This window comes from Haliotis rufescens, unplaced genomic scaffold (genome assembly GCF_023055435.1).
Source record: "Haliotis rufescens isolate VD_foot unplaced genomic scaffold, xgHalRufe1.0.p SCAF_4, whole genome shotgun sequence".
Taxonomy (NCBI): domain Eukaryota; kingdom Metazoa; phylum Mollusca; class Gastropoda; order Lepetellida; family Haliotidae; genus Haliotis; species Haliotis rufescens.
In genome coordinates this window covers 33434858-33460828 of record NW_025964112.1, presented here as the reverse complement: position 1 = coordinate 33460828, position 25971 = coordinate 33434858, and the positions used below count along the sequence as shown (strand labels likewise).

General features: G+C 38.3%; 1 protein-coding gene across 4 annotated transcripts; it reads right to left on the bottom strand.

Annotated features, from left to right (window-relative positions):
* Positions 1-93: 93 nt before the first annotated feature.
* LOC124152158 (WD repeat-containing protein 86-like) lies at positions 94-25971 on the bottom strand. Of its 4 annotated transcripts, none has more exons than XM_048381921.1 (5): positions 25807-25971; positions 11618-12594; positions 6289-6424; positions 4475-4578; positions 94-3366 (listed from the first exon to the last, which is right to left on the bottom strand). In XM_048381921.1, exons 2-5 carry the CDS (start codon positions 12371-12373, stop codon positions 3154-3156), a joined length of 1209 nt encoding a protein of 402 aa, XP_048237878.1. In that variant the 5' UTR covers positions 12374-12594; positions 25807-25971; the 3' UTR covers positions 94-3153. The 4 variants fall into 4 exon arrangements, with proteins under 4 accessions (XP_048237878.1, XP_046380913.1, XP_046380914.1 ...); XM_046524957.2 differs by lacking the exon at positions 4475-4578 and adding an exon at positions 5577-5680 and having other exon boundaries at positions 25807-25962; XM_046524958.2 differs by lacking the exons at positions 4475-4578; positions 25807-25971 and adding exons at positions 5577-5680; positions 14160-14434.

The window sequence follows — 25971 nt, the reverse complement described above, 5'->3', positions numbered from 1 at the left end:
GTGTCTGTGTCTGTGTCTGGGTCTGTGTCTGTGTATGTGTGTGTGTACCATTAAACCCAAAATAAAAAAAAAGATTCATGCACAAAATCCAAATGAAGATGGATAGTTTCTTTATTGAATATATATTTTTTTACAGATATGTTAATAGCAGGGCATGAATGTGCTACCTTGAAGCCTGTCTCTCTGACACTATTTTATAATTAGTGGGTGCATAGACAGTCAGAGCCTACGCGGATACAGCCTATCTCAAACAATGCTCGAAATTATCAAATTTGCTTGGTAAACTGTCTTGCATATGAGCTTAACAGAATCTCAGAAAGGCACATAGCTGAATGTCCCTTAGGAACAACTGCTTGGCAAAATAAGATCAGCATGCACCAGACATAATTAATATTCTGTGTTTTCTGTAATCAATGTTCCCCTTTCATATATTCCAGGAATAGTAACTCGGCCAACACAAAAAATCAAAGAATGTGTAGTCTCCGAACATAGTGTTCGGTTTTTCTCCACTTTTGATGACACTGAAAGCCGTCTTCTTGTGTAGACATACATATATCTTGATTAGGTATTTCTTGCGCCCCGCAGATCAAATATATTTTTGCCATACTGATGCCTTTCAAAGCATAAACAAGACAAAAAGCAAGGTTTAGAATAACTGACTTCTTTCTTTTGAACGAAACTAATACTAGTAATTGCCATGCATTCAAAAGTAGCAATAAAAGCGAGTCTTCTGATTTACCATTATCGATCATGCCAACCTCATCAAACAGTTACATGGGACAATAGTGGCAAGTAAACGAGAAAACTCTCATATTTAGGAACATAATGTTATTATATAAATTTGGTTTTCAAGCTTGCTGTTTTTGTTCAGTGAATGTATTTCTCACAATTGATGTGTCAGTAGTTCTACAGATATCTAAGACTGCTTCGGTTTTGCCTATTATGCTTAGCAAATACCTACCACAGAACCACAGAACCACAGAACCACAGTACCACAGTACCACAGTACCACAGAAGCAGAAGACTAACGACTTTCCTTCTCTCAGGGTTCAAGGCATACAACAACTTCTTTTGAAGGAATTGTTTTTGTATTTCTACTTTTACCAGTAGATTGGTATTTTACATAATATTGAAAAGATTGAGATTGAGATTGTCATTATCATGTTAGAAACCCTCGTGGTTTGATAAAAGCATATGTGTACACAGGTTGAAAAGCATGTCCTTATATTTCAAAATGGCTTACAACGGTATTAAATTAACCTCAACCAACACTATTTTGGTCCATAAATTGCCCATCAACTATTCTACTTCAAAAACAATTACTGAAATATTAATACTACCCTGTACATGGTTTAAACATTCATGTGCGGTATTTTTCTGTTATCCGATTTATACCGAATGAAATAATATTTATTATAAATATTTGACTTATCATATCTGTATTTTGGCTGATGCTGCATCAGCGGTTTTGAAAACAGTTTCTAGATATTTGTATCACTTAATCAAAATGCAGACATTTTCTTTTTGGATTTGCTTAAAACACAAACGTATCACTTGCTACATAATATTTCAAGAGATAAAACATGTATATCACAATTTGATGGACGGATTAACAATTAACTTTGATTCTACTACACAATCATTTATACAACATCACAGATTGCATTAACAATGTGCAAGTATGGAACACATGTACAAATTATGCATATGGGTTATACTAGTGTAATTTTCAACCAACCGCAGATTTTAACTAATTAAATGTTAAATATGTTAAACACAATTAACATTTGTTTGGAACTGTTCATCTAATAAAATAATTGTCTGATACAATGTGAAGTCTGTGCAGAGGTACATTTTGCAAATAACTATTGTAAATATAAGCATTGTTGTCATATTCCATTAAAGCTGACGTTACCTTAAAAAAGGATGCTCATACCCTTTACTTTATTTTCAATTAAAAAATATTTCGAATTGAAAACTTTAAAATTAGTGAGCATTGAAAGGATAAAATAAGTCGACAAGTGTTCAAACAATGAGTTGTCTACGTCCGCCATATATCAGCAGTTACGTCCAGGAAGGCGTGCAGCAGTTGAGAAAAAAGGAGATTTTAAAACATCTCTAAAAATAACAAACGCAAAAAGACAACTAGTAAATGTTGAAAATCAGCAGTAAACAATTGTACGTAGATCAGCTAGGACATTCAAATGAAAAAAACAAACGCTATAGTCTACCCATCATACAAAGCATCAATACTATTCTTATACTTGAAATTGAGGGATAATGAATGTAGGTCACGGAAAACATTTCTCAAATCTTAAATACGAATTCAAATGAATCAAACTTGTTTCTGCCTTTCCAAGTGACTTCGAATATACCTTTCTTCAAAATCAGTTAATCCTTAAAACCAAAATGAAGTCAATCGTTTCGATTTATATTATACTTAACACTCTCCTTGGACAAATATAAACCTGTCCCACATCGGATATGAGTTATTTACAATCAACAACATTATACATGACGACAACACATATTTACAACGTCTGTTCTGTATCTAACAAAGTGCGTGTTCAAACGTGTGAAAATATAGAATTTTGTGAAAGACATCATTCGTGAAACATCCCTCGGTAAGCTACCCAGTGCCATTTCATCACTAATTATCCCATTTCATATGACATTAATGTATAAAGAGACGGTTCCTTGGCTAGATGCCATATGGTGTTTTCCTGCAGTCCTGTCAGACATAAGCCTATTTGCTTTTGGAAATATTTCAGAAGCCTGAATACTGTGAATCTTTTAGGCAGCAACAAAAGATAATGTTTATACAACAAAGCCATGCCTGCGTTTGTACAAAGCATCTGTACAACAACTTGCCATTATTTGGTTTGATTGATATTCTTGTTTGTGTAATTAATGCGCCAAGTGTTCTTACTTTCGCAGTTTGTATGGTGTAGTGCATTACGTTTGCTTGATATATACGTTAACATCAAATCCTGCAACACAAAGGAATTATTCGTTGAACTGTTGCAGACTGTAAGTTTACAAATAAAGCGCCTTCATCCCAAAAGCAATTTGGAATTGTTCATTAACAAACCTATCAAATTGGTATACATGGACCTAGCCAAATATCCCAAACCACGCCCCAATATGACTTGCTTATTCAATCATAATCTTCTGGTCCTGATGAATCCCGTTTTGGTTGTTGTCCACTTGTGGCTGCTCGAAACCCCCATATTTCTCCACCTCTCGCATCTTATCTTTGTCCTTGTCGTCGTCTTTGCCGAAAGTTGTGTCATCCTTGATCCCAGTAGCGTCCCAGACCTTCAGACTGCCGTCATACGATGCCGTGAACAGGCGCCCGTCAACAACCTTAAAATAATCATCAGCCCAGGTCAGGTAAATGTTGATTGAAAAACAATTCTGCTAACTTGTTACAGTTAAAATGTTTAAATGATCTGTTATGTTCTTTTTACAAAGAAATACCATTCCATTGTATAATGAACTTTAGAGGATGAGTGTTTGAGTTTAACTGTAACGTCGCATGAACTATATATCTCAGCCATATAACATATGAATGGATTAATAGTACATAGCACTGATATTAAACATAACATGTTACACCGTTTTGTACAGGAAGTTGTTACATTATGTTTTCTATATTCAGAAAAGTTAATAAATACAGATCGCTTTTCTAAAAATGACAAATGAATTTATCACGTGGAATGCAATATTTCAGATGCACATTCTTCACAATGAACATGCAGATGAGAAATGAAAAACATACGATAGTCGAAGGGATATAGATGAGAATACTCGCATGAAGATGCTACAGTCATCTGTAGGTTCTGTGCTCAAAGTGTCAACGTGATCAATAAAACAATTTGAAAAATGTACATATTAGGCAAGCACCTTACTGAGATTTGCTACGTACAATACATATAGAACAATTTCTTTTTCATCACATTACAAAGTATCAGTTTATCCTTGATATTACCTACTAACAAAAACGAAAGAAGATAAATGATATCCAAATTTCCCGGCCGTAACACATCAACCAATTATACTGTGAACGTACGTTACTATGCAGAAGGAATCGGTTTACAGTTTGTAAATGGATAATAATATAAAAAACATAATGATACTTTCAGTGTACAGTTTAACGTTAATTCCATATGGAGGTCGGGATTTCAAAGAAAATACCTGAAAAATTGTCAAATACAGTGGTCGCATGCTGGCATTTAGTATTTAGTATCGATATGTGACGTAATTGCATTTTGAAACAATAAACAGGTGTTCATATAAAGGTTTTGGAAAGGGAATTATGTGAACTTCATATTTACTCGTGTATTGCTTTGAATAAATCATGCGTTTACGTTACGTCGGAAAAGAGGTTAAGGATTGCCTTAATGTGATCACGTGCTCTAAAGGGGGATAATCATTGGGTATCAAGTAAAAACATGCTGCATCCGTGGCTAACCTCAATACCAGTGACAGCGAATTCATGGCCATTATAAAACCGCTTCAATGTGGCAGATTTCAGATCAAAACACCCAACCAGACAATCTCCGGCGCCGGTAAACACTTTGAGGGAACAGAAGAAAAGGCTACAGGTAGAGATGATGAAAGACAACGAAGCACAACATTGATGGAACACATATATACAAGGAACACACGTCAGATGCAATACACAGGTGTGTATATCACTATTATACATCTTGGACTATTTCGTGAAAGTACATCTAAGCATTGATGCAATAGACTAGCGCATGTTCAGTTGCACATCTTGTGAACAATGTTGCAGTGAGACCGTTTGTTTGGATGCAATATTCAATACTAAAACATTGCATTTAGACCTGTTATTCCAAATCATAAGATCATAAGATGTCATTCTTGTTGGTCGTGACGTCATGTTACGTTATACTAACAGGTAACACATGACGTAACGAGAAAAGTCACATGCTAAAAACACACCAGAACCACCCAAACAGTGAAATAGACTACGTGACTGTCAAAACAAAACCATTTAGGATTACTACCGACCAGAAGTTGTATGTTGCAACCCAATCAAATATCCATCTTTCATCACTTTTATCAAACATTCCTTTCATGGGAGCTTTTACGTTTTCTGATCTCGATGGTACTTACAGGTAAGGGCTACACAATTTGGTAGCTCAGTGTGATATGTTAGTCTCCCAGACCCTAGAGAATGCATTTAAGAAAAGAATAAAAACTCAATTCGAGAATGATTTGGCAAGTCTATATTGCCTCAGTTCTCGGGTGAAATTAAGAATCGTTCTGAGGTCCATTTGGAATTTACTTTTTTGTTTTCATATGAATATGTTTAAATAAGGTAACTTTATGTCTGGGACTAAATGTTAGTCTGATGCTATATTCACACACTATTTAATTATACAAAACTCTGAGTATACAAACTCACAATATATAATTATAAGGGCCTGTTCTGACAGTCACAATAATAGCACACCACACAACGAGGTATATATGTAAGTAGACAGAAAGGGTCTATAGATGAAGAGATTCTACAAGCCACACAGTTATATCATGGCTATAGCAATGACCTGCAAAGCTGTGACGGTACTCTCGTGAGCGAGAAATTCCCGTTTTAAGGCGCCACTCTTGGCGTCATAGCATCGACACACAGAGTCGCCACAAGCTGTGTAAACTGGAAAACAATTTTTCAGATTATATAAAGAACAATCTTCCCATGAATAATATTCCTAATCGATGGAGTGAGCCTAAAAATGTATATGTCATATTGAAAACTTCTTTTATTTAACTTGTCGTATGATTGTTAAAAAGTGAATCATTTGTGTCAATGCGCACAGTAAAGCATCCTTTGGTAAAACAAATTTCAAGGCTTAATACCAAATAAACTGCTAGCCCACCGAGGAGACATGCCACAGTTTAACATGAATACCCCACACAGACACATGATACTGACTCCGAGCCGACCAGTTCTTGTTTTATCCCCGTAATCCCGAACGCCAAGCAAGGTAACAACAGGTACCATTTTAACGCCTTTAGGTATGACGCGGCCAAGAAATGTAATATGATATAATATAATATAATATAATATAGTATAGTATAGTATAGTATAGTATAGTATAGTATAGTATAGTATAGTATAGTATAGTATAGTATAGTATAGTATAGTATAGTATAGTATAGTATAATATAATATAATATAATATAATATAATATGATTTATCATTACGACCATAAATAGCTTCAAACCCCTTTTATTATGATAACAATTAGTTGGCTACATACCCATGCCGTCGAACACCTTGATGACACTGACTGTATGCTTGTGGCCTCTGTAGACACGGGTGCAGTCGCCGAACTCAGTAACCCAGGACCGTCCGGTGTGGTCGGAGCTGCCGGTGTACATGATCTTGTTGACAACCTGGGCAAGAATACAACGATATACCGATATGGAGGAGAGAAACATACGTCACTTATATTATATAGCTAAAGATTAACCTTTATCCACAAGATACTCATGTGTAAGAATGTAAGGACTATAAGAGGAGAATAGAGCAGTGTGTATGTATGGAGGCAGGGAGTATTAGAGCAGTGTGTATAATAGAGCAGTGTGTATGTATGGAGGTAGGGAGTATTGGAGCAGTGTGTATGTATGGAGGTAGGGAGTATAAGAGCAGTGTGTATAATAGAGCAGTGTGTATGTATGGAGGTAGGGAGTATTGGAGCAGTGTCTATGTATGGAGGTAGGGAGTATTAGAGCAGTGTGTATAATAGAGAAAGTGTGTATGTATGGAAGCAGGGAGTATTGGAGCAGTGTGTATGTATGGAGGTAGGGAGTATTAGAGCAGTGTGTATAATAGAGCAGTGTGTATGTATGGAGGTAGGGAGTATTGGAGCAGTGTCTATGTATGGAGGTAGGGAGTATTAGAGCAGTGTGTATAATAGAGCAGTGTGTATGTATGGAGGTAGGAAGTATTGGAGCAGTGTGTATGTATGGAGGTAGGGAGTATTAGAGCAGTGTGTATAATAGAGCAGTGTGTATGTATGGAGGTAGGGAGTATTGGAGCAGTGTGTATGTATGGAGGTAGGGAGTATGTTTGCTTACTTGCATCAAAAGGCTTATTACTCCCATAAAATTCCTTACTAAAAGCAACGTATACCCCGAAAGCATGCACTAAACACTAAGTTTACCCTTAAATGTACTCCTATGAGTGAGTGTACTCACGCAAATAAAGGTAAAACTGCTTTGCGTTCGCATAGTTATATTGAAAAGGGAGTACCTTCATATAGGCAATAACGTTTATTAATGGAAGCCAATATGGAAAGGCTGTTATCTTACAATAGAAAACTTGGCAAAAACATGAAGTGAACTTCCTTGCGATTTACGTCACGTCTAGACGGATGCTTTTCTAAAATGATGACCACAGTTTTAAACATTAAAGTCCAATATGATAGTGAGCAGGGACCAATGTTAGAATCTACATCGAAACGTCACCTCAACGGTGACAAAGAAGTATCTGTAAAATGGATTCTTGTCCATCTTATCAATTTGCGTCCGCATGACCAATTTACATATGGAGAAAATTTGTGTAAATATACTTTTGTATCGCTCCGAACGAGGTGTCCATTAGCTCCAGCAGTAACGTTACCTTAGTCCGCATATCTCCTCACAGGTGTATATTTACTTAAGTGAGTGGATTTACACACGTCAATGTCATACTTCAAGCGTTCGTTAAGTGTCAACATTTCGCAGACAAAAACATATTGAGAAAAACTGCCATCTTAGCAAAGTATGATTTAACGTCAACGTGCGCCAGAACGTAGGTTCCTGAGCCCAACCTGCCGTATTATCAGCATCCCCGTAACACGCCTCCATCGTTGCTCGGACTATATGTGCACTAAACACCCATGACGTATGCTAGGTTGTCTCGTGCATGCCTATTGTTATGATAGATACCCTTTAGTCTTCTATGTCAATAACGCAGCGCGTCACCGACTTATCTCTACCATGTCAATGTGTTGTTGCTATGGTCCGCTCCAAACACATGGACACTTGTAGAAATCGTTAATGTTCTCGTTATCTTCTGCATGTTTTTTTCAGGCCATAGTAGGTTAACGACGAAATGTTTTCCTTTTTACCCTGGTAAATCTATATTCTGCTTTCTAACTTAAAACTTAACTTCACCCTTTTTCAGGAAATACGAAGATCTGTGATTTTTTAAAGCTTTTTGTTTAGATCTGCAAATGTTAAGGCACAAGTATTGCCGAAGGAACTACGCCGTTCTTTTGAATCCAGCAGATATGTGAATTAATCCTCAGTATTGTTCCCCACAACGATCAGAATGTATTGGAATGTATTACTTGTTCATTGAAACGCGCGGTGTTCAAAGATAAGTGGCTTCAACTAAAGACATCGAGCAACCTTCGCAGCGTCGAAATACACAAATCCCATGAAATATTATTGTCACCAAATAATTTTTATCTTTAGCTGACAACTGCGTCCTTTGACACTTCTGCTATAATTTAATATCTTTTAAGATAAAAAATTATTCTAGAATTTTGTCGTCACGTGCCAGGGTCACGTCTGTTTAATGCCGAACTGGGAATATACAAACGACATTGTTATCACTTGATAAGTAATAAGACTTCGCTGCAAAGGTTGTACAATATCAACCATCACTTCATAAAGACAAGACCTGAAGTGGAGGCGTTATGATATAGATGTCTGATGACGTACACCGCGTGGCACTGACGCAACAGGTGGGGATGACTCGGACGGGCAAGATGGTAGTCGGTTGTTTCTATCGAAGATACAGACCTGTCAATAACTGAGCATGGACTAATCAGTGATTGATATCACGAGCAAGGTACCATGCCATCGGGGTACGATGACACACTTAATAACCAAGTCACCAAATCTGACATTCTGATCCATTTGATAATAATAACGTGTACTTCTTTTGGCGCCAGCATAGCCGAAAACTTTGAGTTTTCATTTGAGAGGTATGACTTCCCTTAACCTCAGACACATAGAGGTAAGATGTGAGGGTAGAGATATGTTAAAGATAGGGTAAATAAATGCTGTTCGTTTTGTGGGATCTCCGATGTTGTAGAAAGACCTCCTTAATACCCTCGGAGAAATACAACCACATCAACATCAACATCAACATCCTAACCACATCCAATGGACATATTTTCACATATGCTGAAACACTTCAATTTGCTTGAGTTCATCAAATGGCTCTGAATGACATATTCATACTGAGTTTTCACATTTCCTAGGTAGAGAATTATTTGCCAGATGCTATCAAAAGATTTTGTCTTGATCAATACGAGGAGAGGCAAGAGAGAAATACTTTGTTTAAAGGTTTAATAACATGTTTAAAGAGCTGTACATGTTTGTCGATGTGTAATCCCGCGCCAGAACTGTGCCCCAAATCAATCCCAAAGCTTCGAATGTTTCAGCACTGAATGTGTTAGATGCCGTTTCCATCGATCATGTTCTCGACACCCCAAGTTGTGAACCCTGCTCCACATTATGTTGTTTCCGCTGTACGTTGCTTCGCATAAAAGCTTGTTTCGTGAGTAGTTGATGTATATGAATACACTAACTAACAATATGGCCTCCATGTATGATGTCGTAACTGGCTATAAGTAACCCTTCTATGCGTTGGTTTTCATTACAATTTCGACACCAGAGAAAAATGCTGACCATCCACGTAAATGCATGGAAATCTGAAGTAACTATCAATCCTGACGAAATGGAACTATGGCGTTTCCATGACAACCCTCTCAATGAGTAACTTAATATATTCCTTAACCCTTAGAGTTGTTACATATCTATTTTATATGCACATTGAGGTAAAGAATACAGGGACAGATTTAAGAAAGGTCACACATGAAAACGTATACCAATTCAAACTGATATACACTGCTAACTGACTGAACTGCGTTTAAATAGCCAGCACTTTGACCAAAACGTGTACACTGCTTGGAAAGGACTGACATCAGCGTAACTAAGCCGTGTAACGCATTTCAAGAAGGATTTGAGTTATGACGTTCTAAAAATAGCACTATGTCATGCAAACATGTTTGTCGGTTTACTGCTTTTCCCCCAAAGCAGGTACATTCAAAAGTCATGAGTGCAATATTTTGTTGGGAGTTATTACTAAGTGTCCACAAGGAGTCCGAACGAAGACGTTAATTCACTTGGGACAGGAAGACTTTACAAACGGAGCGGGCACTAATTCGTCTTTTATCTACAATCAGGGAGAATATTCAAAGACTATTTAGACTCCCTGCTTAGAATAACACGGATCTGATTGCAGTAAATGAGTGAGTTGGGTTTAACGCCGCGTTTAACAGTATTCATGTTCTATCACTTCTGTCAGCTCAATATGGGAGGAAAGCCCGAAGGATCATAGGGTTCTGGCGTGCCCAAGGGACGCAATTCTGCACAGCCAATTGCGGTGCCTCAGATTTGATAGCAGATCATGATATTATGATTAACTAAAATAATTTTAACTCTGCAAACTAACGTGTAATGGTGGTTCAAGAAGAATATCCGTATTGTGTAAACAACGCATTATAAATATTACTCAACATTTTGTATGTAAGCCATGAGAACAGGGGACAATGTATATTTGTCAATAAGAAAATACCCAACAGACAGAAGCCAGGGAGTAAAGCTATATTGACTACTCCCCCAAACAAGCTCGAGAACCTATCTGTGACCATGTCAGTATATGGCATATTGAATAGTGACTAATTGACTAATACTACATTTCAAACGTTTCCTTTCACAAGCCTCAAATTCAGAGCTGACGTACACAAAACATACATGAAATAATATTCACAAAACATACATGAAATAATATTCAAGTGTTTATCACCAGATGTATGCACAAAGATTCTATTCTTTCAGAAAGAAGAACAAAAAACAACTCTTCCTGAAAGTGAAGGTTTTTATGATATTTTGCTGGCTATGTTTCTACCAGGACCAGAAAGGAAAGAATTTGAAATCGATAAGAATGCTTGTAAATGTAATAATGGCGTCTTCAGCAGCTAGCATTAGATCTGACAAGTGAGGATTCTGAAGAGATAGACGACTTGACGGCGCCATCACGAGCAGTTCACCATATGCAGTTTACATCCATGGATAAACATAACGTTTCATTAAAATAGAAACTTTGTCTGTTTGACATTTCTATATGTAAACATCAGGCGATACACTTCCCGACAGGGATTTCATGACAAGCAAATGAAATAAAGCTACCTGTGTCATTTTACCTCTATGCAGGTTCTTTGTGATTCGTCATTCCAATTAGAAACAACTAATATACATAGAGCATTGGTGGTACTATGAACCACTAGATCAGAGCAGCTAGAACCAAGCAAAGCCCGCATTAATGTCAATATGGTGTGTTTGTTGTTAAACGCCGCACTCCATTCCAGTTAAATATATATATATGAAGGCGGTCTGTAAATAATCGAGGCTGTACGAACCAATCCAGTGAGGGACATGATGACATGCATCAACCAAGTCAGTGAACTTTACGACAAGCGTGAGTTACTGTAGGAGGAGTGAAACAACACAGCCATTAACGTAACATACCTGCATACAAATGACAGCCCCCTGGTGGCCCGAGAACATCTTAAGCTGGGTGCCCTTGAATAGATTCCAGCTGCGCACGGTGAAATCTGTGCTTCCGGTAAACAGCACTCGGCCGGTTGGGTCGACACTCATGCACGTGACGGCCCCTCGGTGCCCCTTGAACATCTTCAAGCAACATCCGGTATCGAAGTTCCACGACCTGGCGGTGAAATCAGCCGACCCAGTGATGAGGATATCCCGCCCTCCATCCAGATCCTGGTCGTCTGCAAGTTCGTCCTCATCGGCTGGGATGAAAATGAGAGGGTATACACCTCTCTTGTGGCCACGAAACACCCGTACATTATCCCCCGTATCAAAATCCCAGCATCGGGCGGTACGATCATACGAGCTGGTGAATACAAAGTCTCCGGTGCAGATCATACGGTAGATCAGAGAGCAATGACCACGCATCACAAGTATGCATTCGCACGTTCCGACATCCCACTTCCGGATGGACCTGTCTGCACTTCCGGTGAGGACATAACAGTCCTCAATAAGGATACAATTGATGTAGTCTGTGTGTCCGCGGAGGATGCCGATACATTCACAATACTCCGTTCTAGTGCTCCATAGCCTCGCTGTTTTGTCCTCGCTGCCTGTGGCCAGAACAGACCCGTCTTCACTAAGGGCCATACAGTTGATGCCAGCCTCATGTTCGAACAAAGACTGCACCAAGTACTTGCCTGCCTCTTCCTCTTTAGATGAACAACCACCCATAGTTATTTATGTTATCACAGCGCTCTTCAACAATATGTTCGTGTTAATGTAGAGTATTCTCAAGTGTACCAACACGATATTCGATGTCTGGTCAATGTGTTGTTGCGTTTGGCTGATACTTGTAACGATCAGCAACAGTAGTTATCCTTTACGGTTATCCATACAGGTAAAAGCGTTGAAGACAGGGCAAAAGCTCCATAACGAATGTTCACACGATGGTTCTGAAACAAAATGCAATACCCATTACAAAGTGTAGAAGCATAACGTAGTTTAATCAAATGTAACACTATCCTGAACCTATTGAGATGTCACGTAGTCATTGTGCCTCTGAACCCATCGTTGCACAATTTTAGGCAAACAAAATTTGTCAAAATATCTTATGAGTAATAGCAATGATAGACATCATCATCATTAATACAAGTTGATTATTATCATGTAAGTTTGTAATTAATAACCCATATTCTAAATTACAAAACCACCTGCATGGCCTAGTGGTTAACCCCGCCTGGCCTTATGCATTAAGAAGCTATAACAAGGACTGGTCGGCTCGGGGTCAGTATACTGTGTGGGGTATACTGTGGTATCTCAGTGGGTAAGCACACAAACACACACTCAGACACACACACGCGCGCTATAAGAGTGTAATAATCTTGAACGGGACGTTAAACCCAGTTTAACCTCATCACCTAACGTCCAAATATGTACACCAACGACGGATTATCTTGTCATCAAAAGATGGTTGCATCTAGGTAATATCCTGAACTAAACAAGTCGAAATGTATAACGAATGTCAGCTGATAATGAACTCCTGGCCATGGTTCGTGATGTTGTTTTCGACAAGAAGACGGACAAGAAGCATCTATAATAGAGGCCGAATATCTATATTCAGGCATTGAACTATCAGGTACAAAATGACATTACATTGACGGCAATCGTACACGTTTCAATCTTTTGAAAATATAATATATTCAGTCAATTAAAGCGATAGGTTGCAAGAAGATGCACTAATAGTTATACATTGACACTTGGTGTCTGTGAAATCGCTGAGCATGCCATTGCCTACCGTCATGCGACGAATTTACATGTCATTGCCTACCGTCGTGCGACGAATTTACATGTCATTGCCTACCGTCGTGCGACGAATTTACATGTCATTGCCTACCGTCGTGCGACGAATTTACATGTCATTGCCTACCGTCGTGCGACGAATTTACATGTCATTCTCTACCGTCGTGCGACGAATTTACATCTTACTGCCACATAGAACTACTACATCGTTTGTCACAATCTGACAACAACATGTAACCAATACAAACGGCACCACTGCATTGTAAATTACGACTTTAACGGACATTAAGTTATAGCAGGCATGCTTGATACTGGCAAATCAGCAGGTAATGTATGAATCATGCTGTGAGTGTATTGATCCTCATTGAATTGCTCGTTGCCTACCCCGGTCACATAAACACGTCAAATTTGTTAATGTTGTCGGTTCGGTTCCACCGACATTGGCCATGATGACCGGGTTACGTGGCTACACGCGCTAGTTATTGAAGGAAAGTGTCCCCACTAATTATCGTCCAAATGACGATGTTTCCACTGTCGCCGGTCAAGACTAGCTAGCCCCGCATGCACTAACACTAACAAAGAACATATTTTCAAACATTTCCAGATGCGTCACTGAAACTCCATACACGCGAATTGAACATCCTAGTATGCAAACAATGTTCCTGTCTTGTTTCATCAAAACCATGTTTCGTGAAAATATCGGAACAGCCATGTTCACCGTTCAGAAGCTGAAGCAGTGTCAGTCACACTTCCTTAATGGCGACACTTGCACCACCATCCTTTCCAGCAGCAACAACTCCGGTGAATTGAGTAACTTGTTTGTTCGTACATGTCAATCGATTTGGTTGGCAGAGTCCTGGGCAGAGCTCCTGGTAAGCGTGTTGCAGAGCTGCTGAAGAAAACCCACGGTTACCCTGAACCTTAAACCTCTTAGCATGGAAACAAAACACAATAGGAACACCTATTGTAAAGCTTCATCCGGTTGTCTGCAAACGGCTCTGGGATAGTCAGGGACGACAATCAATACCAACGTTTGAAGTCGATGCCGCCATTCAAGGTTGTCATGGAGACCATCAACAATGATAGGAGGCAGATTTAAATCGCCCCAGACCAAAATGTCAATTGGAGAGCCGGAGAAACTATCTGACTGATTGCAAATAGATGTCAATGCTGTTGATTGTGTCTGATTTTTACCTAAATGACTGACTGTGCTTACCGTTTGATATGAGAAAACACGACTTAATATAAAAATTGTGGGTCAAACAGCGTGTAATCTAAACATAGGTTGCAGAGAAATGTGGATTCTAGTTCATGTAACATAACGTTAATATATAGTTGTAAAAGATAGTGTGCACCTTTTGTATATTTGGTATTACAAAATTGTAGTTTCAATAGCTTAATAGGTGCAGAATGCATACCACACTGCTTGTGTCAAACTGTGTTTATATCCGCCGAGTGGGAATCCAATCTGCTGTGAAATAAACAGATCCGGACATGACAAAGTCGTTTGTATCGAAGTCGGTTATATTGAACCCAATATTGTTACGCGAACAATGGGAATGAACTCATTTGTTTCATAAGAAAAGAAATTTCGCTAATAAAGGTCCCATGGAGGAGAAGGCGTGATTCATCTCACATCGATATCGACAACACGACAACAACCAAAACAAGGAAGGAATTGATTAGACATAAATAGCAATACCTAATCCATAAAACACCACGTCACTGCTGTTCCTTGAGTTAAACATGTGTCATTCGAAAACAAGAGAACACATTTTGAATTGAACACATATAATGTGTCTGTAAAATCCTTCAGTTACAGTTTCCGCAAAATATTGTAATTTCTAGACATGCCTTGCACACACTTGAAGTGGGTACGTTTTTCCCTTGGCTGGTCACATCAATACGAGCTGAGTCAACGGATACACGTTACCGCGAAGTACGTTACCAAATTTGTGACGGTGTGATAAAAGTTTGTATATTTCTCAGAAAAAAGTGAATGCTTGTTGTGATAGTTCCAAATGGCAATGAGACAATTGTAAAGGAAATAGTCTGTTACCTGACAGTGTGTGAAAGTGTGATAACGCATATGTTATGAATGGTAACGTATATGTTTCAATGTCATACCATACCATATAAGGTATGTGAATAATTTCAATGAATTCATTTCACTTAGATCGAGTGAACAATGATGAAAACAAGTTAAACAAAAACATGTAAAAGAAACTTGTTGCCAAATGGGCTGATTCGGTTTCAGTGAGTTTGTTTATTGACACCTTTTTGCTTTTAAGTTCCTAAATAAGAAACACAACACCTTTAAGGTCTACTTTAGTTTTTTTAGCACAGATAGCAAAGATACGTAATTTCTCTCATCTCATCATACGCCCTAGCATATGTGATTCTCACAAATGATACGTGTTCTGTATTTCCAAAATTAAGACTTAAGAATAACTGAAGAAAAATATTTATGCAACGAAAAGTTTGTATAATTCAAAAGCATTGTACATATATTAATATGTATTTTTCTTCAATAAGAAATGTCATTTTAAAAATATCACAAGAAACACTCGTTAACAGGTGTACCCGCGTACGAGTCTAGTTCTTCATATTTCGACTATGTTATATGCAGGGGAGAAGGAATCAAAGAAGTCTCATATTCTTCATACAAGATTGACAAATTCTCACACTGACTATTATCAGGTAACCATCTCTATTTTAGAAGATGTGTTTTGTTCAACAATAACTGGTGCCTAATCCCAGTGGAAAGAAAAAACCCATAAAGTCAAACACCATTTTGTTCCACCATTTGTTTCATCTTACTACCAACATAGCTGACATGCTGACATACAGGACTCAATAACCGACACATAATTGAATTGTCTCTGTCTCTAGATGGTTCATAGTACAGACATAATGATGTTACATCACATACAACTCGTTTTGGTGTGTAGGAATTGGTTTGGTATTTATGCAATATATAGATATTAAGATAACCATGTTAACTGAATGCAGCGGTTCCCTTCGTAATTAACACTACGTCCCCGGCGCCGGGTAGGTGAAGAACGGGTATCACTTATGTATGAGCTGTTCTCGTTAGAGGAAACCATTGTCTCACAAGTAGGGCTGGAAGTGTGAAGACTGACACTTTCCGGAATCAATCTTTCAAACCTATGTGTAACAAAATGGCCGTGGGAACAAGATACAGAGAGGGCTAGCCAAGATAGAAAATGTCACTTGGAGGTCATGTGCTGACCTCATGACCATGTGACCTTCACCTTGATTGTTTGTCGAAACCATGATCTAATCGGTCTTGTCTCTTCTGTCCATAAGGAAATGTCTGTGTGACAACATATTGCCTCGTAATATTAGTGGAACTGTAAATAAGCATACGAGTAACACTCTCAAATCAATATCCTTTTATTCTGTTCGTACATGTTGGCCGATCGATAATTAAACCTTCAACAAACCACTTTACCATTTCTTACCAAACATATATAATGCATTGTTTTTGCTGTGGTTTACATTGTCGTCCATGCCTTTGAAAAGTATTATATGTGTGGTTTTAAGTATAACTTTCATTCCATTTAAAAAAAACGACGAGCGATAGTTGTTTATCGTTCAATGAAACACTACAGGGAGAATAAACCATGAGGGGCGCAGGCCCGAGTGGTTTATTCTCCCTGCAGTGTTTTATTGTACGATAAACAACGACCATGAGTCGTTACTTTCTAATATGATATATCAACATTATTTACAGCCCCTTTAAGAATGTTAATAAAATGTACAAGCTTTAAAATTATTTACCCGTATTTTAATACTCCCTAAAGCTTCCTGAATAGATTCCTATCTCGGCAATGTAGGACAAGTCCATTTTATGAACAGGAGGGATAAGTTTGGTATTTCCCGCATATTCTTACAATATTCACGTTGATTATCTGTACCTCCTGTGCCACTTTTGAATGCGATCGATCAGCCACTGCCCAGTTATATCTATGGAGAACAACTCACTAGACACTTTCCTCTGAAAAATAACTTCGTCCAGTATAACGAGCGCATGTGAGAATCTCCGGAAATGACATCATCATAGAACAATGTTTTATCGTGAAATAAACCACGCTTCGTTTTTCACTGTTCTTTGTGAGTTATCGTGTAGCTATCTTATATAACCGTGGATGAAACTTGGAACATGACACTTGATCCGAGCGCTGTCCCATTTGCAATACTGATGCCTCTTCAGAACAGGAATTAATAGTCCTCACTGCATTTGTACATGGGTTTAACGAATGTTATCTACGGTTCATAGATTTCATGCATCATTAATGGCGGTAGTTTATTTGCGTCATGAGATTTCGTCAATAATCTTACATTCGCTGTACCCTTAACAATAATTTGCACACGTGTGTAACATTAAACTTAACAGGCAAACATACAATAAGAGCAATTTCCTCGATTGTTTCACTTTAAAGTAAAACACTGAACATTTACTTTTGTTGTGCATTGCAACTGGGCAACGCAATCGACCAAACATGTTCACAAGCCTTTGTAAATACACATGCCAGTTTTCCAGGAGAAACCACTCTTTAATCGATTATAAATTTCACTTTTCAAGCAACACACAAACAGATTCTGAATGCCCACACAAACACAACTTGCATAAGTAAAATGAAATTACACTTTCTTATCAGTAATGTATTAATTCAAATTGTGAGACTGAATAAATAAATATCAGGAAGAACACATTTAAACAAACAACGGACATTAGAGAAGCTATTCCACGAAGTGTATTTCTTTCGAATGTCTTCATGTTCATGTTCAATTATCGTAAAGTCTTCACAAGTTAAAAACTGGCCAAGTGTTATTTTCAACTGTCACCAAATAATGCTTTCATATTAACTTTCCAATCAGGGTCCTATGTAGTTAAGTACTTAAAGTGCTCGCTCGGCACACCAAAGAACGGGGTTAAGAAAACAAACGTAACAAATGTTATATTTGGGATAACACTTCTCAGTAAAGTACTGCTGGGCAGAGTCCCATCTTGGATTCGAACCCACACTGCCATTGTGTGTTCATGGTTAAGAAAACAATTTTACATGTACATGTAAAAAGAATCCATAACTTTTCTACTTTGGATGAAATATGGATTGGAAGACAGATTTTGTTCTGGAGAGCATATAGATAAATGACTGCATTATGATTAAAAAAACTCTCATTTTTGTAAAATGATCAATTTTCTCCTAAGCATCATGAATAATATTCCTGTAGACATAAGCAAGCTACCAATTCAGCTTTCAAAATCCATGATAAAATATCGAATACTTAAGCTGACCCACGCCAGTCATGACTATGGTATAACGTGGCAGGGACGCTCCATCAAGAGGAAAGCTTCTCCTGGCCTCAATTGGGGGGGAATAACGACGTGAGCTGCTAATCTACCTGGTGGATATCACGCTCCCGACTCATGTATCATTGATACCGTCAATGACGATCAATAGGCGTCCCAAACAAGCAGTGATGCTGGGATGCACCGAAATATGGCGATATGGCCACAATGCTCAGTCAGTTCGCTCACGTCTTTCATGAGATCCATAATAAACCACAATTCAGTTTACCTACACGATGTTTGAAGAAACGTTCCTGACAAATACACATTTTATTCACTATAAAGCCCTTGGCCCAAAATACCGTCAATGCAACTGTTTATAAGGGTGCGGTTTACATTAATGGTTTGTGATTTTCAACAATTAACTCTTCACTCGACGTAAGTATAAGACAGTGTTTTATATAATATCCATGTGTTTGTCCTGTAAATGTTTTAGAAGTGTATGAAGAGTGCACGGTTGTTTAACAAGCTTAGAGATATACTTTGCCCCGATGTTAGAGTATTGATCACAGACAAGTAAAACATGCATTTCATTTTGAACATAGTGTAATCCTTTAGTGGAAGCATCGGTTATACTCTATATGTCACATGACACGTTTCCATACCTATTTACAATCACTGCCTCTGTGAGAACCTAAATATCTCAAGACATTTTAGAGTGTCTAAAAAACAGCATTTTGATTATTATTGATTATTAATAGAGGACTGGCATGACTGTTGCAAGTTGTCAGAAAATCTTTGTATATAATTATTAATAAAGATATTTACATGACAATTTTCTTGACTTAACCAGGAAAAGCCATGTATCATCCAAAACTGGCTCACACAGGAGATATCGCTTGGGTGAAATCAAGCGATATCTACACTGTAGATATTGCTGCAATGAATTTGCATCACGATGCTTTGCAGACGAATGTGACCATTGGTTACCATGACGTTACAATCAAATGACATCACTAATGGCTCTGTGAGCAGTACTTTTTACCCTTACGACACTGCTTATTACTGTCTAGAAACTGAAAAAGTTGGAAGAATGATGTTGTATGATAAATAGAATCTCACCCTCGTGTCTTTTGATATCAAATATATCAACACTTGTTGATAAAAATGGGAAAATGCCTCGGCAAGCCTCGGAGTTTTCCCCCTTTTATCAACTCGTGTTGATAAATTTGATATCAAAAGACACTCGGTGAGATTTTCTATATCTACACTGAAACGTCTCTACTTTTCACTTGCCCATGTTGTACGCCCACGATCGTCTAAATATATTAGCAGAAAGTATTTTGTGGAATGGTAAACTGTTGTGTGGAATGTCGACAAGTCCTCCAGTATTGATGACCCGTGCCTTGTACATAAGTTGCAATGGGAATCTGTCACAGTCACCCAGGACCATGCCATTAAATGATGTTGTACCAATTCTTTATACTTACAAAAGCTTCTCGTACAGAATCAATATTATTACAATGGGAGGTGTCAAGATTTCTGAAGCATAGAATTTGAGTCAAAACACTGAATCAAAGTTAGAAAGTTGCCAAATCTCCTTTATAAGACTTTTACAGACAAAACTGCCTTTCTGGCAATAACCTCATCTTAAAAATACCATTTTTCATAAGGGCAGAGCGGGATATCATTTCTAAATACAATGGGTTTATTCATACCTGCTTCATTACAAAATATTTCAAGGGATTTATCTCTTTTTCAGTCGAATACACGTGTCTGGGGGAACAGAAACATCCTCAGCAAACACGAAGCGCTTATAAAGTTCTTATGTTTCGACATGCCTAGACTAAATGGATTTGGGGTATAAAGAACAATTGTTGAAAACAACCCTCACGTATGCCTAGAGGTGTATAATATCGACATAGTGTTTGAGATATATTCTGTATGAGTCATGTGGGTGAGACGTCAACCAGATTCGAATTGATTGGAGCGCGCATGTTCCTGTGGGTTTCACTGGGATTAGAACGCCATCATAGTTTATCTTAACGCTGCATCAGTTTATAACTATGGATTGAAAAACGAATAAATAATTCATTTTTTTACCCTTCGTGGGTTAATTTAGCAAAAGGAGTAATAGGCCAAGGCATACATACATTAACACAGTGATATCATGGCTTGTCAGCTTGATGTGGGAGGAAAATCTTATCGCAGACATTTACAACCTTGATGAACTCCAGGAAAACGAGTACGGTGCTGCCAAACCTAGAAACATGATAAGGGCGAATATGGGCCTCGAACCCACAATAATAGATTTCTGGCAACCATACGGGACGTATAACACTAATCTATGACTAGTTGATCAACATAATATGGGACACCCACCATCACTTGACCTATCAGGCAGCGCCATGTCTGTCAAGGAATAACCTTTAAAATTGACAAAGGATTCGCTGAAATATAATCAATAATTGCACATCGCTCGGATGAAGACAATCAATGGCAATCCCGTAAATGATTATGAATATCATCAGGTTTTGAGTATACATTCAAAGGTAATGTCCTGTGCACGGAAGCTTTGAAGTGTACCTTATATTACGATGACGGATTTCAATAACCATCTTTCGGCACCATCATTGTGACATACGTTACTTTGCATTAGAAGACACTTACTGGGATCTGTTTAGAATAGCAAGAAAACGGGTTGTTGTTTTTATATGTTGCGATTGCGTAGGATGTTATTATACAAAGTTACCAAGTTTATAATTGAGCTTAACACAAGTGAGTGAGTTCATGAATTGGGTTAAACGACTCTTTGGACAGTGTTCCAGTTATATCATGGCTTAATGTGGGAGGAAAGCAAATGCAGGTCTCAGACGTTTACCTCTTCGGTGAAACCCACGAGCACGGATATGGTGCTGATAAACATAGAAACATAATCGAGTTAACCGATATTCGAACCCTCATCTGAAGGTTTCAGTGTGAAGAAGGGATTTGCCGCGCCTTAAGGACCCGTGTCCACCAGCTTAACGTGTTATCAAATGTATGTTTTGGGTTACCTCGATAAGGTTTTTGATATTATGTATAACGTAAAATACTCCAGTTACCTTGCAGAAGATTGTCCCTGTTAAAACAGGCGTGGATATAATTCGCTGGCAGATTTCAGAAACGTATTCGATACTTACGGGAGTGCACCCTTGAATATCCGAGTCATGCTAGTCGTAAAAGGCGACTGTGCTTGTCTTAAGAGACGACTAACAGGATCCTGTGGTCAGGATCGCTGACTTGGTTGATGCATGTCATCGGTTCCCAATTTCCTGGATCGATGCTCATGATATCAATCGCTGGATTGTCTGGTCTAGACTCAATTATTTACAGACCGCCGTCATATAGCTGGATCATTGCTGAGTGTGGCGTTAAACAACAAACAAACAAACAAACTTACGGGAGTGAACATATGCAGCGTTGAAAAGGCAGACCCACCTTACTGACGTCATCAGTTTGTACGCTCACAGCAATAGTCATGCATTTTGAATAATCCTACACCATCGATCTGTTTCACAGTAAGTTACGCTACATCACATTTAAGAACTGATGCCCCAGGGGTTCTAACCAACAATAGATTAATCTGTACAACCTGAAAACATGACACAACTAATTGACAACAACCACGACACATGGACTACACAGAGTGGGGTGTGATAACCAATGGCACACGAGGGAGTAGCATGTAACTTGTAACACATTTAGAATGCTTTGTTATGTTATGTGTGAATGCTTTGTTAATTGTGAACATTCTGTATGCTTGTAATTGCAAGAGACGAAAATGTGTCAATATTTATATCACAATGAGAATTTCACGCAATAAACATTCCGAGTGTGTGGATTCCATTGAAGAATTGGCCCCGGTATGCCTAAAATGGGCCCTGGGTGACCAGTCAGTGTGTACGTGTCATCGTAACCCTATGTTGATCTGTGCTCATGCTATCAGTCACTGGTTTGTATGTTCCTAGCTTGATGCCTTACAAGGCCGCCGTAATATGGGTGGAATGTTGCTTAACTGCGATGTTAAACAATATTTACTCACTCACAACTTATATTCGGCATATGACAGGCCTTTTCAGTAATCGTCGCCAGATATTTTGAAAGAAATAACAGAGATGTCCTCCCCTTTTATTGATTTTATATGGTTATAAACTATTCAAAAAGCTTAATATTGTTACTTTGAAACGGCATCACGTGGTCTGTATATTTCTGTACATCTGATACAAGCAGACACAACACTAACCTTCAACCGCCTGTCGTAACAATACAAATCAGAACTCAAGTTAAAGCAACATTCTGAATCAATGACGTATAGACCAACTGGCCTATCTTTATCATAATTCCCTAATTATATATCATTAATTGTCTGGTTGACAATATACAGAATATCCAGGAGCCATATTGTCAACACATTTTGGGGTGGTCTGTCTAAAATTTGTGGCAGTATTTCTGCAACTATAATGGTGCATATGCTAAAACATTAGATACACAATGCAAGATCACGACATAATATCTGGCGACCACTGTGAGATTTGGAGCCCAGTCAGTGCACGATTATCGAGAAGATACACACTACATTCATCTGGAATAATATAACGTGTACCGAGATATATCATAAGTTATGCATGAGTAATGTTTGCTGGCGCGGTATTACCACTATTATACCACCACGGTGGGCAGAACGGCGATCAGATCATGTATGTTCTCACTTGACACCGGGTAACTCAGTACCATTTGTAAAGAAGGATTTTATGTGTATGTTTTTGTATATACAAATCTGTTACTTGAGTTTGTTGTTTCAAGTGAACATACATTCTAGAAAACTGAGGGTTCAAATCCGATACCTGATTTTGTTGTTTCAAGTGAACAAACATTCTAGAGGGCTGAAGCTTCAAATCCGATACCTGATTTTGTTGTTTCAAGTGAACAAACATTCTAGAGAGCTAAAGTTGCAAATCCGATACCTGATTTTGTTGTTTCAGGTGAACAAACATTCTAGAGGGCTGAAGGTTCAAATCCGATACCTGATTTTGTTGTTTCAAGTGAACAAACATTCTAGAGGGCTGAAGGTTCAAATCCGATACCTGATTTTGTTGTTTCAAGTGAACAAACATTCTAGAGAGCTGAAGCTTCAAATCCGATACCTGATTTTGTTGTTTCAAGTGAACAAACATTCTAGAGAGCTAAAGTTGCAAATCCGATACCTGATTTTGTTGTTTCAAGTGAACAAACATTCTAGAGGGCTGAAGGTTCAAATCCGATACCTGATTTTGTTGTTTCAAGTGAACAAACATTCTAGAGAGCTGAAGGTTCAAATCCGATACCTGATTTTGTTGTTTCAAGTGAACAAACATTCTAGAGGGCTGAAGCTTCAAATCCGATACCTGATTTTGTTGTTTCAAGTGAACATATATTCTAGAGAGCTGAAGCTTCAAATCCGATACCTGATTTTGTTGTTTCAAGTGAACAAACATTCTAGAGAGCTGAAGGTTCAAATCCGATACCTAATTTTGTTGTTTCAAGTGAACAAACATTCTAGAGAGCTGAAGCTTCAAATCCGATACCTGATTTTGTTGTTTCAAGTGGACAAACATTCTAGAGGGCTGAAGCTTCAAATCCGATACCTGATTTTGTTGTTTCAAGTGAACAAATATTCTAGAGAGCTGAAGGTTCAAATCCGATACCTGATTTTGTTGTTTCAGGTGAACAAACATTCTAGAGAGCTGAAGGTTCAAATCCGATACCTGATTTTGTTGTTTCAAGTGAACAAACATTCTAGAGAGCTGAAGGTTCAAATCCGATACCTGATTTTGTTGTTTCAGGTGAACAAACATTCTAGAGAGCTGAAGGTTCAAATCCGATACCTGATTTTGTTGTTTCAAGTGAACAAACATTCTAGAGGGCTGAAGCTTCAAATCCGATACCTGATTTTGTTGTTTCAGGTGAACAAACATTCTAGAGAGCTGAAGGTTCAAATCCGATACCTGATTTTGTTGTTTCAAGTGAACAAACATTCTAGAGAGCTGAAGTTTCAAATCCGATACCTGATTTTGTTGTTTCAAGTGACCAAACATTCTAGAGAGCTGAAGCTTCAAATCCGATACCTGATTTTGTTGTTTCAGGTGAACAAACATTCTAGAGAGCTGAAGGTTCAAATCCGATACCTGATTTTGTTGTTTCAAGTGAACAAACATTCTAGAGAGCTAAAGTTGCAAATCCGATACCTGATTTTGTTGTTTCAAGTGAACAAACATTCTAGAGAGCTAAAGTTGCAAATCCGATACCTAATTTTGTTGTTTCAAGTGAACAAACATTCTAGAGGGCTGAAGGTTCAAATCCGATACCTAATTTTGTTGTTTCAAGTGAACAAACATTCTAGAGAGCTGAAGCTTCAAATCCGATACCTGATTTTGTTGTTTCAAGTGAACAAACATTCTAGAGAGCTGAACCTTTAAATCCGATACCTGATTTTGTTGTTTCAAGTGAACATACATTCTAGAGAGCTGGTTATGAATGTAAACATACAAATAGGTCATACAACCAACAAGTAAATGTAGTGTATTTTTGACGGAATTGAATAATCACCTCGGTACAACATACATTGATCACAAGTATCAATGCCCCTGATGAAAGCAAGAGTATTAGGAATTTGCGGCTATGGCGGCTCGGGGTATGTTTCCGTGACAGTATATTGACGAGTGAAGTTCGGGTGAAGACTGAACCTAAAGGAAACTGCATATGCAACAGCAACAGCGTAAGCTCACATACATGGTCTGTCAAATTGGAATACATTACTACATCATTCATGCACTGACGTGATTCGTTTCACCCATGTTGAGCAATGTAGGAAAAATCGAAACTTCCCATACAAGAGAAATATCGTAATTCCAGTTCACACACCCTATACCAGTATCACAGCCAGCACATCTCAATCATTCTGAACCTTTCCATGACCCTAGAAGCTCATCTGTCTTTCGACTTTGACCTATTGTCAAATTCTCACCTTTCCAAGATGGCGGAGCCCTCTGCTTCCTACCTGTGTCTTCTGCGAGTCTGCTGCGTTCAGGACGGTCCTGGAATGAGACAGCGATCGATCCTCAGCTCGAGTAATCAGTCAGCGTCCAGGCAATCGACCAATTCCAGACAGCATCCGTCAATAACCAGGGGA